The sequence below is a fragment of the Uloborus diversus genome, chromosome 1, assembly GCF_026930045.1.
Source record: "Uloborus diversus isolate 005 chromosome 1, Udiv.v.3.1, whole genome shotgun sequence".
NCBI classification, from domain to species: Eukaryota; Metazoa; Arthropoda; class Arachnida; order Araneae; family Uloboridae; genus Uloborus; species Uloborus diversus.
In genome coordinates this window covers 86,647,247-86,664,249 of record NC_072731.1, presented here as the reverse complement: position 1 = coordinate 86,664,249, position 17,003 = coordinate 86,647,247, and the positions used below count along the sequence as shown (strand labels likewise).

The 17,003-nt window shown below is 32.5% G+C and overlaps 1 protein-coding gene across 1 annotated transcript in view; it reads right to left on the bottom strand.

Annotated features, from left to right (window-relative positions):
* The window catches only part of LOC129229359 (WD repeat-containing protein 76-like), a 75,206-nt gene that overhangs the window by 37,299 nt on the left and 20,904 nt on the right, over positions 1-17,003 (bottom strand). The window contains 3 exon segments of the mRNA XM_054863688.1: positions 9,449-9,598; positions 11,633-11,656; positions 11,658-11,768. Of these exon segments, the coding sequence (XP_054719663.1) occupies positions 9,449-9,598; positions 11,633-11,656; positions 11,658-11,768 (285 nt within the window).

Below are 17,003 nucleotides of genomic sequence, written 5' to 3'. Positions count from 1 at the left end.
TATATAATGCAAAAACCAACTCAAATATAAAATTTCACTGAAATGTTTTAAAATTTATTTTTTTTTAAATTTAAATTTTGATTTTTTAACGCTTTTTTTGTATTACTCCTAGGGTATAAAATTTCATCAAAATCATAAAATACTAGCTAAATATGATACGTAAAACAGCCAAGAATAGGTGTTTGAAGTACTTTTTCCAAATTTTGTAATAAAGATAAATGGAAAAAAGCTAAAAAGTAGATGTTTTCGGTAAAATATCCATATTTCAATAAAATATAGCAAATACAGTTGGCTCTCTGTTTAACAACGCTCTATTTAATGACTTTCCCTATTTAACGATGGCTTTTTACGGTCCCAGATGGTGCACTACAGTGTTAAAAAGCATTCTATTTAAGGACACTTTCTACTTAAGGACGATTTTTGTGGTCCCTTGAAAGTCGTTAAACAGAGAGCCAACTTTATATTCCACGAAACTAACCAAACATAAAAATCTTTCTCAACAAAATGTTAACAAACCTCTTAATTACTTTGCATAACATTTTTAACAAATTTAAATAATAACTCATTACATTGGACTTTTGAGAAAACCAACATTTTCTGTTTTTACGGTTGCAAATTTCATTATTGAATACAATTTAATTTTTAATACAAATTCACCACAAATAAGGCCTTATGATTCATTTGAAATGGTATTAATATTAAAAAGTAAAACATTATATGCATTTTTTGTACATGCATTTTATGTGCATTTTTTAGTAAAAAAAGGGGCGTAGCTGCAGGGCCGTCTGAAGAGCAGATGGCGCACGGAGCGAAAGTTTCCTGACGCCCCCCCTCCCCTTATACACACAGAAAAATCAAGTTAGTTATAACATCAAATCATAATTGATACTTATTTTTTTTACATACTAATGAACAGAACAATCAAAGTTAGTTATAACATCAAATCATAATCGATACTTATTTTTTTTACATACTAATGAACAGAACAATCAAAGGGCTATGCATAGTACAAATTAAAACAAAAGCTATGAATCTGTTTCGAATATTTGTAAAACATTAATGCCCCAAAAACTTTTCGAAAAAAGGGAAATGTTGAAAATCCAATTATTTATCTAGTAAAATGTTATCCCAATAGATAAAAAACAAACAATCAAAACTGAGTTGGTTATTCATATTGTTCTAACTAAGAACACGAACAGGGATAGAAGTGACATTTGCCAACAAAAATATAGGAAAATATAGGAATTTTCTGAAAAAAATATAGGAATTGGATAGAAAATATAGGAATTTTCTGAAATAAATATAGGAATTCGATGGAAAATATAGGAATTTTTTGCAAACAATATAGAAATTTTTCGAAATAATATAGGAACATTTTGAAAATAAAAAAAGAGAACATACAGGAATTTTTATAACAAGGCAGGCCAGTAGGACATTTTTTTTTCAAAATGCAATACAGTCGAACCTGTCTATCTCTAATTTTACGGCACATAAGAAAAATTCGAGATATGGAGGCTTCGAGATACAGAAGTTTTGAAAAAAGTTCTAAAAATAAGTAATTGGAGCAATGACTCGAAAGTAAAACTTTGGGAGCAATTTTACTAATCAACAATGTCCCCTTCCTCTCAGTTTCAGAATGGATTTAATTGCTGGAAAACTTGCTTTTTGTACATAAAGTTTTAATTCTGGAGGATTATGTGACTGCTAATATTAAGAAAAGTGCTTTCTGTCTCCAAATTCCAGTCAATAAAGATTGTTGTGGATGGAATTCAAGAAAGACACTTAAGTCGAAATTCGAGTTATGCAGGTTTTCAGAAAATTGCATTCAAGACAAACATGGGGGGAAACATTGAATTAATACTTTATGTGCAGGGAAAATGAAAAACTTCGACACAGAGAGGTTTTCGAAATAGGCAGGTTCGAGATAAACAGGTTCGACTGCACTACTATTTGATTAAAAACATGTAATAACACTACCTGACAGAAGTGCAATACATACGCATAAATAAGTCTAAAAATACAATTCTGCTTTGTTCTCAGAATTTTAAGCACTTAAGCATCTTGTCTGATTCCATCCCGTGAATGACCAAATATGGCGACTATGTTTCACACGTAGCTGCTGGTCCGGTAGCTTTCCGGTTGGAAAAAAAATGATAGCTCCAGATTTACCCTATTAGTATGTTGTTTGTATATTTATTTTGTGAATGAGCTGCTTTTGAATGTGGAATTTTGTGAATGGGGCCGCTTTTACGATGCGTAAATGTGTGAAGGGGCCGCAAAGCGGACCCAATTTGTGTCTGGAACGACCCCAAAGTGTGCATGCCTTTCCGACTTCCTCAATTCTTTTAAAATCGAGAACAGCTTTGCGTATTCTTTTTTGAAAACTTGGCTGTGCGGCCTCTTCGGAGGCATTATTATTAAAATGAACGTTTAGTTGATACGCGAACTGCAGCACCTACATTCCACACAATTAAAACCAAAACAATCGAAGTTGAGATGAGCTATCCCGCAAGTAGCAATAATTGCAACCGTAGCCAAACGCAAAGTTCCGAAAAAAGAAAAAAATCGTGCGTGTGGAGACCTGAAACGGTAAGTGGCCGGAGAGCCCTTCCTAGAATGACATCATCAAAACCTACACTGCCCATGCGCCCATCATGATCGCCCAAGTTCATCGACGCCGAGTTCGAAAATGAAGTTTTGAGGACTTGCGCAGGAGCTTCATGAGCTCATTATTGAGCTGCAGAGACGAGCTAAAGTCAAACACTGCTCCACTCAGGAAGAAACACGGTACAGGGCACTCAACACATTTTAGCTTTAGAAAAGGAAGGAGACCATTTTCAATTAAAAAGAGGACTAAAGAGGACCAATTAGGATTAAAAAGATGACCTTTGGAGGACCATTCATTTAATTTCAAGGAAGCACCAAAAGGCAAATTAGCTGCCTGCTGCTAAATCCATGAAGATAATTTGTTAATTAACCATAATACTGAGATTTTTAATGATACAATTTCTTTATCTTCTGCACAACTGTTCTTTTTATCCATTGAATAATAATATTATTTACACAAACATTTGGATGGGAGGGGGGGGGGGGGTTGCTGGTAGTCCTACAGATGGATAGATGAAGCTGTGCTTCATCTTTCCTTAGTTTAAAATTATTTTTGTGTTTTTCTGTCTTGTAATGCTTCTTAATAGCATTATACCCTTCACAACCGATATGAATCTATCACACACCAAACAGATCTACTGTATTCAAAGTTTTCCTAAAAATGTCTGAAATGCTCAATCACAAAGGGAAGCAGATCACATGAGGCTTAGTTTTGCAATTTTCATATTCAAAGTATATTTTCAAGAATCATAAAGCTTACATTAAAAAATTACTCCATGATTGCAGGGCCATGAGTGCTTTGAACTTTTATGGGGGGGGGGGAACAAATCCCCCCTTAGCAGGCATCATGCCGCCTGCCTTGTCTAGTGGTCAGAGACGTTTGACTGTGACAGGAAGGTCCGGGTTCGAATCCCGGCTCGGGCATGGACGTACTTTCTTTTGTCCTTTCTTAGTGTGAATCTAATGTTATGCTGTGAATAATTGCCTACCCTATAAACTGGTCCTTATGACATGTGTGTACTGTGGAAGTCGGACTTCACACCAAATGACAGTGCGGTTGGAAAAATGAAGCAGCGCACCCCAAATTGCCAGCCTAGCTGGCACATGAGAACAACAGCAGGCATCATGACAATGAAATGATGTACACAAATTCAACTTGATGTAATTACATACTTCAACTTTGTTTCATATACAAATGCTACTTTAAAATACTATGTACTCAATTATTTAAATTTAATATCCCCCCCCCCAAACAAAAAAACAGTAATAAACGAAAATAAGCGAAGAATAATCAAAATTAAGTTTGAAAAACTAAATAAACTCGAATTAAACACAAAAATTATTAATTTTTTAGTTATTTAAATAAAAATTAAAACGTATCATGTCAAAATAACTTCTAATTGTCATAAATATAAAAATATTTATAAGATGCAAAACTATTGAAAGCTCACAGAAGCATATTTTCACGAACCAAGTTCAATGTTGGCATGTTTCCCATAAAACATTTATTTTCTACTAAATTAAACATAAAACATGCTAATCTAAGCTGGCATATGGGAAAATAACATTCGATTGGGAAAAATATTTCAACATTTACATGATTCAAAAAGATTGAAATTTCAAACACAAAAAGCAATTTTCCGCGAAGTCCGAGTAAGTTCAATGTTAGCGTGGCTTCCAAAATAATTCCTTCGTTAATTTTTGAAATTAAATGAAAAATAAGCTAATCTAAAGTAGCATATGTCAAAATAACTTCCAATTGTGGAACACATCAAAATATTTATAAGATGCAAAAGGATTGAAATTTCAAACGCGAGATGCAATTTTCCGTGAAGTCCGAATAAGCTCAATGTTGTCATGGTTTCCAAATTTTTTCCTTCTTTAATTACCAAAATTAAACGAAAAATAAACTAAACTAAGGTAGCATATGTTAAAATAACTTCCAATTGTGGAACACATCAAAATATTTACAAGATGCAAAAGGATTGAAATTTCAAACACGAGAAGCATTTTTCCGCGAAATCCGAGTAAGTTCAATGTTGCCATGGTTTCAAAAATAATTTCTTCATTAATTATTGAAATTAAACGAAAAATAAGCTAAGCTAAGGTCATGTCAAAATCACTTTGGATTGTAAAAAGCATCAAAATATTAACAAGATGCAAAAGGATTGAAATTTCAAACGCAAGAAGCAATTTTCTGCGAAGTCCGAATAAGCTCAATGTTACCATGGTTTCCGAAGTAATTCCTTCGTCAATTATTGAAATTAAACGAAAAATTCGCTAAACTAACGTAGCATATGTCAAAATAATTTCCAATTGTGAAACACATCAAAATATTTACAAGATGCAAAAGGATTGAAATTTCAAACGCGAGAAGCATTTTTCCGCGAAATCCGAGTAAGTTCAATGTTGCCATGGGTTAAAAATATTTCCTTCGTTAATTATTGAAATTAAATGAAAAATAAGCTAATCTATAGCAGCATATGTCAAAATAACTTCCAATTGTCAAAAACATCAAAATATTTACAAGATGCAAAAGTATTGAAATTTCAAACGCGAGATGCAATTTCCCGCGAAGTCCGAATAAGCTCAATGTTGTCATGTTTTCCAAATTTTTTCCTTCGTTAATTACTAAAATTAAAAGAAAAATACGCTAAACTAACGTAGCATATGTCAAAATACTTCCAATTGTCAAATACATCAAAATGTTTACAAGATGCAAAAGGATTGAAATTTCAAACGCGAGAAGCAATTTTCCGCGAAGTCCGAATAAGCTCAATGTTACCGTGGTTTCTAAAATAATTCCTTCGTTAATTATTGAAATTAAACGAAAAATACGCTAAACTAACGTAGTATATGTCAAAATAACTTCCAATTGTGAAACACATTAAAATAATTACAAGATGCAAAAGGATTGAAATTTCAAACGCGAGAAGCATTTTTCCGCGAAATCCGAGTAAGTACAATGTTGCCATGGCTTCCAAAATAATTCCTCCGTTAATTATTGAAATTAAATGAAAAATAAGCTAATCTATATCAGCATATGTCAAAATAACTTCCAATTGTCAAAAACATCAAAATGTTCACAAGATGCAAAAGGATTGAAATTTCAAACGCGAGATGCAATTTTCCGCGAAGTACAAATAAGTTCAATGTTGTCATGGTTTCCAAATTTTTCCCTTCTTTAATTACCAAAATTAAACGAAAAATAAACTAAACTAAGGTAGCATATGTTAAAATAACTTCCAATTGTGGAACACATCAAAATATTTACAAGATGCAAAAGGATTGAAATTTCAAACGCGAGAAGCATTTTTCCGCGAAATCCGAGTAAGTTCAATGTTGCCATAGTTTCCAAAATAATTCCTTCGTTAATTATTGAAATTAAACGAAAAATAAGCTAAGCTAAGGTCATGCAAAATCACTTTGGATTGTACAAACATCAAAATATTAACAAGATGCAAAGGGATTGAAACCTTAAACACGAAAACAATTTTTCGCGATAAATGAAACCGAGTATATATATGTTCAGAAAATTGCACTATTGAAACACAATCCAATGATTTTTGAAAGAATTCAAGCAATAAAGAAACTTTTCATACGTTTTCAAGCACTAGAAAAAAAAAAAAAAGACCTTTTTTTTTTTCAATAACCTTTCAAGGTTTTTTTAATGGGCGTACGAACTTGGTTTAACACGCGCTGCGGCGGCGTGTTTGGGTGTACAGTAACTTTTAACGAAATGAAAAAATTAAAATGTGATATTTAAGTAAAAACTATGTAAAAGCGGACTAATCAGACTGAAATGTTAAAAAGCGGACTTTACCATAAAAAACGAACTTTGGCGGGAAAAGCGGACCATTTGGGAGCCCTGCTTAGATAAAATGGCGTCTGCGCGTCGCTCGCGGAAATGCAGTAGCAAAAAGTCGGGGGAAAAGTAAAAAAAAAAAAAAAAAGGAAGCGGAAACTGAAAATATAGGAAAATATAGGAATTATAGGAAAATAGGAACCTTTTTCAGAAATATAGGAAAATATAGGAATATAGGAACGCTGCGATGCCTGCACGAATAAATAATTTGCTGATTATAAATAGAAAATGTATTTATCGAAGTAAATTACCTCAAAATTGAATTTCGATCTAGATTCATCCAATGATTCTTTTCAAGAGTTTTTTAGTATTACTTGTACCAACTTAATACCAGCTTTCATATATATTATAAACAAGGCTGTTATTCTTTTGCATGAAATACTTGTAAGTTTTAGGAAGAAGCACACAAATGCTCAACAACATCGAAAATCGCTCAGAATGGCGTTTTTGGAGCTCTAATTTCGAAAAATCACTGGCCCTAATATTACAAAACATGGTCTTACAAATTAAATTTTAAAACTTGAGTTTGAGAAAATATTCGTGCAGGAGTCCCAATGCCGCCTTTCTTTAATATCACAAGCAATGGATTTTTTAAACGACACTTACAAAAAACTTAAGTGGAATTGCTCCTGAATGCAAAACATGGCTTAAAGTTTTTAAACCATAATTTTAAACAATTTTCCTGGGAAATGCTCCAGATTCTAACGTCCATAAATATTCATAGTTTGTCTAAAGTTGCGTTTTTGAAACTTCAATTTTGAACACTTGCAGGGGGAGAAGGAATTGATTTCAATCTATTTAAAAAATAATTGATCGGAAAGATTCTCTGAACCCTTACCGTAATGTCAATAAACATGGCCTATAATCGCGTTTTTAAAACTAACTGCTCAAAATTTTGACCGAACAACTTTTGACCTTTTTTTCCTATCCAACCAAAAAAAAATTTTTTTTTTTTGCTTTTTTTTTCGTTTTTTGAATGTGTTCTTTTAAAAAAATTTTATATTTACGTCATTGCACGCAAGAGCAGAATTCAAGCAAATTTGGTGAGAACTAGCCAAGAGAGATGTACTTTTGATTGATTCTAAACAGTTATATTCCCAGAAATTGTATCTGCTTCTATGATAGAAAGGAAACGGATGGTTTGGAGACTTAGAGAGAGAGGAATAATTTCGTGTCCTAGGAAAAAATAGAGAATCATTGCAATGAATCCCTATTTTGTGTGTCTATGACTGTATCTATGATACACGAAATGAGGGGACAGCGCAAGGCACCCCTAATTTTATACAATCGGGGCATTTTATACAATGAGGGGTGCCGCAAAGCGCCCCTTGGAAAAATGTCGTTTTCGTGTGAAAGTCGTCATGTTCCGTAAAAACGAGGGGCGCCGCAAGGTGCCCCTTCATTTCGTGGTGCCCAGGGCGATTGCCCCCCCCCCCTCCCTCCCTCGGCATGGTCCTGCGTGGCTGCCACAAAAAGTGTCATAACTTCACCATCCACTGATTAACTTTTTTTTTTAAACAGTTCAGCTAAAGGTCTAGTTTTTAGAAATATAATAAATGAAAAACTGTTTGTTTGACCAATTTTTACTCATCTGAAAGACCCCTATCACCTTAATGTGATTTTTACGACTCAAAAAATATAGCATGAGTTAAAATAGTTATCAGTTAAACCAGGGGTTATCAAACTGGGTGCTCCACCATCTTGTGGTGCCATAGGCAGAGATGAAGGGTTCCGTGAAGTGTCCACAGTATCAATATATATTTATGGCTGGATCATGACTTCGTGGTCATCAGAAACATTAACTGATAATAAAGTGTTATCAAAAAGCAGTTTCTAATTACCAAGCAAGAAAAACAAACAGAAACCAGGTAACAGAAGTTATTACAGAAAAGTAAAGTCAAAACTTTCTGACCTTATTTTACAGTAAGTTTTCTTTATACATGGACCACTATAGGTATACTAGTTTGAAAAAAAAAAGTTATTTATTGTTCCTGTAGAATAATTTATGTTCCTAACAGGGTTAAACCGTCTTTCTTTGCCAAAACTGCTGAAAAACAAAATTAAAACTTAAAATTTTCACTTAATTTTTTTCTTAATTTTTATCTGGGGATTAAGCAAAAGCTGGAGCCAATTTAATCATAAATAAGCGATCCACTAGCTTATGAAACTCAGGGTGGTTTTATTTGGTGCACTTACCTTATATAATGGAGATAGAGTTAGGTGCAGTGAAAAAGTTCTAACTCTTCAAAGGGTGCAGCGAGTCGAAAAAGTTTGAAAACCCTGAGTTAACCATTACATAATACAGTGAATACTGTAGGATGTTAAATATTTTAAAGGACATTTTTGAAAATATACAAATAAAAACCCCATCTCTGGTTATACTTAAATATTTACAAATTCAAGCTTTTTTTGACATCAGCAGCTACATAAATTAAACTGTAGAATAATAAGGAACAAGGTGTGCACATAGTTATGGGTTTTATCCTGAGACTAAAGAAGTACTGATGCCTTTTAAAGAATATTGCAAGCAATAAATGTCAATTTTTATTACTGGATATAACTTATTCAGTAAATATGCAGTTCCCCAGAACAACTGACATTGCATATTTACTGAATTTATTTAAGGAAAAAGAAAACATACATATAACAACATATGAGGCAGTGAGAAGCAAGGGATGTAAGTGGACATTTTCAAGTTTTTAGTAAAACGCATATAAAGATAACTTCTTAGGTAGACTCTCATTAATTTTTTTTTCTAAATCATGCTATACAGCAGCACCTACCAGGGCGACTAGTACTATCTCTTGCCCCAAGACAGAAGAGACGTTCTCCTACTATTTGTACTGGTTATCTCCAAATTTTTAATTTTGCCACTTACATCTTTTTGCTTCTCACTGCCTCATATGTATATGTGCACTTAAGTGTTTGAGTATTTACATAAATTTTAAGTGGAAGCAGAATCTCAACAAAAGCTACCTCTTCAAACATTTCTTTCTCCATGTCACCACAACGCAAAGTACAATCATAACTGGAGCTTATCAATTTGCTTGCATCAAATGGATTAAATTTTACATTAGTTATACCTTCAGAATGAGTATGACATAAGAAAGGTTCAGAGTCTGCCAACTGTAAAAAAAAAGAAAAGGAAAATAAATCAAGGGTTAAAGGTTTAAAACTATCTTCCACTAACATTCCAACTTTCACGGTTCATACTCTATTCGGGTGAAAAAATTCCAAGACTTTCTCATGACTTCATAAAAAATTTCATGACCTTGTTACATGAAGAGAATACAGTCAAGTCCTGACTTACGCGAGGGATGCGTTCCAAGACTCCTCGCGTAAGTCGAAATTTCGCTTCCATTTTCATAGTCTTCTTTGCTTAAACTCTGCAAGCTTCAATATTGAAACTAAGCATAAGCGGATTTAGGACTGAGTTTCTGGGGGGGCAGGTTTTTTTTTTTTTTTTTTTTTTGGAGCAACATTTTTAATTGCCCTCCCCCCCTTCCCATGTTTTTGTCTGTTTTCTGTGACGCGTAAGGCCATTCTTTACTTTTTTATGTGTCGTTTTCATTACTGTGTGTAATCATGCTGTCCTTTTTAAATTTACCTTAAAAGAGAGGGGGTTGGTAATAAGAGAGTAATGCAGTGCTCCCTTTTAAGTGGGATATAGAATATCTCCATTTTTAGGGGGCCCGGGGGTTACTCCCCCGGAGGAAATTATCTAAAATGGATATAAAATTCTGCATTTTGAATTCTTATAAGGGTTATTTGGAAATAATAGGCAAATAATTTTTTTTTTTAAGTTTTACGCTTTAAAAGTGCTTTGTGATGCAAGTTAATACTTTAAAGGAAATGGTGCAGATTTAGAGAATAGGTATCAAGAGAGTAACATACTACCCATTCAAACAATTCTTAATTTATACACTTGATAAGAAATAAAATTGAAGCACACTTTGCTTAGGAGTTTCAAAGATTTGTCTAATTATTTTCAAGGTTTGGTTGGTTAGATTGGGTTTTTGGTTCAAGAGCCCTTGTAGGCTATACTGCGCCAATCTTTTCAGGGATTTTAGAACCTATCAATAATTTGCACTTTCCAGCCTCTGAAATTGAGTAGTAGATTATACACTTGTACAGTATTGCTCAAACTTTGTAAGAAACGGCTATTTTAAGTTTAAAAGAAAAAATAAAGTTTAATTTCCTATTCAAAAAAGAAAAAATCATGATTTTTTTTTGTTATAAGATTTTGGAAGATAAGTTGTTACTATACAAACTCCTCCCAAAACTGGGGAGCATTGTCCCCTTTGCCCCCCCCCCTATAAATCCACCCATGCTCTTCTGAACTATTCAAAAACGAAAAAATAATGATTTTTTTTTTAATTTTTGGAAAATGTGTTGTTACTACATAAAGTCCTCCCAAAACTGGGGGGGGGCATTGCCCCCCTCTGACCCCCCGTAAATCCGCCCATGAAACTAAGTTCTGAATTTTTACGAGTATCTTTTCGTTTTGACTTTTAATTGTACGTATGGACGATTCACTCACACCCATTGCATTGCTACCATCAACGTTTTGTAGTTGTTAAGCATATATAACTCTTAAACTATTTTTTTTTTCAGAAACTTTCTAGTCCCCCCCCCCCTCCCATTTTCACAAACATTTGATGAAACAGCGCACTAAGGTGCCATTATATTTCATCAACTTTAATGTTTAGAATGAAAAATAAAATAAATAAATGAAAGATGCAGAGTGGTTATTTGATACACTAACAACGTGTAGATTAATTTGATGTGAGAACTTTTGCCGTCAGTGATGCTAAAGAGATAAAATAACATTCACGAAATCAATATTTAGTTGTCAATTATGAAATCGATACTTCCTTCCAAAAAAATTCCTGTTGTGGACGAGGAACTCACGTCAGCTCGAAAATTCGCTACTCGGGGAAAAAGTTGTGTAATAGCCATTCACGTAAGTTGAATCTCGTTGTAGCAGGAGTCGACTGTATTTTATTAAAATTTCTTATAACTTATACATTTGTTTCAAGTTATAGAATTATACACCACTAAAAAGTCCATTTCACTAACTATGGCTATTATTCATTGTTAAAGTTTTTTAACTATAGAAGCAACTTTTCAATGAATAAATCAATGCATATTAGCACTTACTACATTCCAGAAGCCCATGGACCCCATACTTGCTCCCTGCACAGACAATTACATTCTGGGGATGAGGATGAATGTCCATGGAAGAAATCCGAGCAGGAACTACTTTTGCAATGTTATCTTCACTCAACTTTAAATCCTTAAACAAAGCTCTAAAAAAAAGGCAGTCAAATGAATAAAAGTATGATTATTTGAAGACTTTTTTGAAGCTAATTTAATGCTTTTTATGGGGGTACCCACAAATAAATTATGAGTAAGTAGTGTAGTGCCTGGGACGTTAAAAACTTTAAGACATCGGATTTCTCAGGGGGGAAGATGAAATTAAATGAATTTTACGGGAATGTGTTACAAATAATATAAATAATAATCTCTACCCATTTAAAAGTTGTTCATTTGATTTTATAACAGAAAAAAATGATTTGCAGTAGCTTTATATACTATAACACATATTATGCTACAGAATTTTTTTTTTTAATAATAAAAGACAAATCTATTACAAAAATAAGTAAATTTTTGATGTACAAATAAGAAAATAAAATAATTTACAAAATATTTATTTATTTAAATAGTTTACATAAAAGAATCAAATATTATTTTATATTACTATAACATACAAGTAAATTATAAGTAATTACCTATAAAAAATAAGCAGATAATGAATATTTAAAGAAAAAAATTGTTTTCAAATATTTGTTCATTTAAATATTTTCAAACATCAAATATCGTATTCTATTTTATCGATTTGAATCATCGGCGCAGTATTTAAAACAGCTGTTGTCATTGCACTGTAGGCATGCTATACCACAGTATAATCCATAGCAGTGTAAATTGTGTTATAATCACTACGAGCTGTATTAATAAATGGTAAAAAAAATAATTGCCCGACGTATGAAAATCACACGCATTAGTTAATAAATACATAAATCCATTCCATCCTGGAAATTCATGATTGTTTTGGAGTTTCAAATATGTCAAAGACTATTCAATTGTCTATTTTTAGTAAATGTCTTAATGATCGGTTTGACATCAGATAACTTGATTATTATGTTCGCAAAATCTGCACCTGCAGAAGCTGAACATATTTGAAGAGGTATATGAACTTTTTTAGCAAATTCAGATTCAGATGGAAGTCTTTAAACATATGATAGGTTGTCAAGGCTCATCACTTGGAGTAAATGTTTTAATAATTCCCATTTAATGGAACGCTCCTTTACCATCTATAGTGCTAATATTGAAATCAGTATTATCATGTACAAATTGAAAAAAGTTCCTGGTTTTATTACTGTTGGACTTACAAAACTTGTTAAAGCTTCATACAATGTAGCCTCCTCATATGAAGTGCAAAAGCGTAAGGAGTTACATATATTTATAATTTTTTTTGTAGCTAAATTTCTGTGAAACATCACATCCATAGCAGACGAAATGTTGGGAAGATGTTTGTCTTTATCTATTTAAGTAAAATTTAACGTATAACTAAAAAAATGATTTCATACGAAAGATTATGCTCTCTTATTCATTTCTTAATATTTTTTGTTTAAACAATGAAAAAGTTAATTGTACAATTTTATATTGGTAGAAGTTGCAATTTAGAGTGGAAAAAATAAAATCCCGTATGTTATATATAAATTCATTCACCCCGGGAGAGATCCAAGGTCGAAACCCTTGGGCACTGCACTAAAAATCCTAAGTTTTTTTTTATGCATGTATAACAACTTAGAAATTTTAACCAACCTTGAAGTTATACAGAAACTGTCCAGTCTTTAACTAATTGATCTCTGTTTTATTGAACAAAAACAGGCATAATAAGTGACAGAAAACTTTCTAAATAATTCGCTTTTATAAATTTGTATAAAAATTAGTTTTCAACTTTTGTAATCAGTTTTGTTGAAAATCATCAGTAGACTACATGCAAAAAAAAAACACCGAAAGTCCGGTTATGCCATCAGAGACTGCAGTTTTTTCCCTGTTAAGAACTGATCCTTCTGAATAGACAATAACCAAGCTGGAGGCATCTGCCTCCAACCTGATCTCTTCCAAACTGATGAATAGATAACAAGACAAAACTGCAGTCTCTGGATGGCATAACACGGCTGTTGGCGTACTGCAATGTAGTTCGGCCTTAGCCCTAGCTTAAGGGTGGTAATTTACTACATTAAAGTCGGTAGAAACCTGGCAATATCTAGAAGTCATTTGCTTGATTTGTTAAGTGTGTGGTGTTTTTAATGGATGGAAATGGGGTAGTCAGAATTATTATTAACATAGCAAATGTACAATGCTGGTCTAAAGTGAGGGCTCTACAGATTTTTTTTTTTTTTTTGATTTTAATAGATCTGGGCCTGCAGACATTGTGTTTATAAGACATGGGATAGAATATTGCTTTCTCGTTGAGAGTAATGTCAATTCATCAGGCTTATCAGACAAATGTCTTCACCTGAAAAGATTGTAAATTTACAATAATTTCTTTAAAGAATGCTGTAAAAGTTGCTGTTGAACTGTAGAACTAGTTTCTGCAATGCTTACAAAATCATACAAGGTGAGAAAATGATATTTTTTCTTTTCCAGTAAGTTTGAATATTAACAGGCACTTGTTTCATTTTAAATTTTCGGAAAGAATTAACTGGAACAGACCCCGAAGTGGTTTTTTAGGGGGGGGAGGAAATAAGTAATCAAAAACTGAAAAAGTAGGAAAAAATTACTTAAAAAAGTAGGAAAAAATAGGAAGAGATGGAACTACACACACGTCAAGAGGAAACAAATTTAGAGTAAATTTTATTTCTAATGTAAAATAAACTAACAGTATTTTTGATTTAAAACTGTCTCAAAAACAAACTAACAGTACTTTTGAAGTATTAAAGGGATTTAATGAAAAGCCGAGTCACAAAACATAACGAAAGAAACAAGCTGACAATCATTAGTATGAAAAAATAAACTGGTTTTAAACAAAGATATATGAAAATAAAATCCAAACAAAGAAATACTTTCAACAATACAGTAATAAAATTTTTAAGTGTGAAAGAATAAAATGCAATATAGCAATATATAATGTAGTATAAAAAAAACTATGATTCAAAAAGCAAAGCAAATATTAAATTAGTTTCAATTAAAAATAATCAGCAGCTGGCATGCATTCTTGCATAAAGAGGGGCAATGTTTGATTTCGAAGAAAAAGGAAAAAGACTGAAATTGCAGAACTAAAATAAATTTGTTCTTAAATATGGGAGATAAAATTTATAATAAAATAATTAAACTAAATAAATAACAAAAATAAATAAACTATAGGTTTTGAATTATGTTGTGTACTTTTAGCATTCAACATAAATTTTTGTTTCAGGCACGTCATTTATGGGGGGTCAGTGAGGTCAATTTCTCCCCTCACTGGCTTTGGGCAAACTAATGCTTAACTATACAAGTTTGTGTGGTTTTTGTTGTTTTCAGATAAAATTTGCGTTCAGTATACATCCTTTGCTAGCCACAACTAGGGGAAAATCAGAAAGACAAAACAGTTTTAATTTGAATCAAGCAATAAAAACGAATATTGTTTTATTGAGTTTTTTAACTCTTTTATACTACTTAATTTTTACTTTATACATGTTGTTGTCATTTTTACTCATTCCATAATACAAAGTTTTCGACTGCTTTTTTACAATTGTTTTATTGGTTTGATGATTTTTTTAACCTCTTTCCTTGTTCCAAAATTTGTCACTGAAAAAACAAAAGGAAAAATACATGCATGGCAAACATAACATTTTTTTTCAAGTCAAAGATCAGTTACTAATGTTTCTCTGTGCATAACAGAGAAGACATGTGAATTCATTCGATCCTCATCATAAGACAAAAATATTCATTCGTAAATTGCTCACGAAATTGAGAGTGAGGGGGGAGCACCTGGTATCTAATGCCAGCATATATCTCTTCCACCCCCCCCCCCCTTTGATCAGGCACCCTGAGTACAATAACTTACAGTAGATATGCCGCATCTGTATAATTGCCGCACCCCCGAAAAGAGTAAGAGTCTGTCAAAAAAAATTTTATATGTTTCGAAATGCTGCATTGCCATAAATGTAGCACATAAAAATTATGAGCAACTCCTCGATATGATGATATATCAGTAGAAAATACTCATTAAAAAGAAAAAAAATAGAGTACATATTTGCTGTGGCTCTGCCCCCCAACTTTTTAAAAATGTAAAGAAATAAAAACGGAATCTCGCATTTAAATTGATTTCCGGTTTTTATCCAAAAAATCGGGAATGCTTTGCCCACCTAGGTTTTGCCTTTTTTTGCAAATACACTCTTTGCACGGAAATAAAATAAAATTTTATAAATTTTATAAACATGTTTACGATTTTAGAATGAATAATAATCGTATTTATGTAGTTTGTTTCCGCGATTAATTTTGAAGTGATCCGTTTTTTGCGAATTTCTGTTATCTGTGCCTTTTATTTGGTACTAACATCAATAAAATATGCACAGTGCACAGGTTTTTCATTTTTTGCTTCCTTACGTTCCTTTTAAGGTTTTTCATTGCCTTTCTGTTTAAACAGAGCTCAATTTCACTTGTAATCAACTATACAAAAAATTGTCAATAGGATATTCGGCTTTTCCAGCACTTTTTGGACAGTCGGGGCCGTTTATTTTAATTAAAGCTTCTAATTGAGGGGTAAATAATATACAATTGCATCAGAATGGGCCAGTATCTGTTTCTTTATTGTTTCGTTAAAACTGTAGGACTGAAGTCAGGGTGATAAATAGAAAAGTCGATATAAACGCTGCAACAGCAAAAAAGTCACGAATATTTAACTTTTAAACATGCAGGCACTGCAGTGCTCCTTCCAGAAATTACTGTAGCCAGTGAATTAAAAACTTAGGATTCGCTTGCTTCTTTTGCTTTTTAAAATTGAAACATGCAGAGAATTATCGGTGCGGCATCGTAAAAATAAGAAAAAATGCACAACTAGAAGTGCTTTACTAAAGAAAGAAAAAGTAGGGAAAAAAAGGAAAAAGTAGGAAAATACGGAGAGAGCTCTAAAAAGTAGGGAAAAGTAGAGAAAATTAAGAACTTCTTTGGAGTTTGCTGGAATTTCGAAGAGCAAGGCTTGTATTAGTGGCTTCTAGTGTATTTATAGACAAAGGTTGGTTTAGAAACATGATCTCTTCCCTTTTCAAAGTAATGACAATATGTACATTGTACATGCAAACCACATGACTAATATTTAATCATGGAATTTTATATCGTTTAATTTGAAAAATCATAAAATAACTACATGAAGCAAATTACTTGGTATATTGAATAGATTTGACATCCTCCATGGAACCCCAATAGATGTGACTTGACGTTATTTGAAAAATCTTCAAATGTGTCTTTTAAGGCTTCA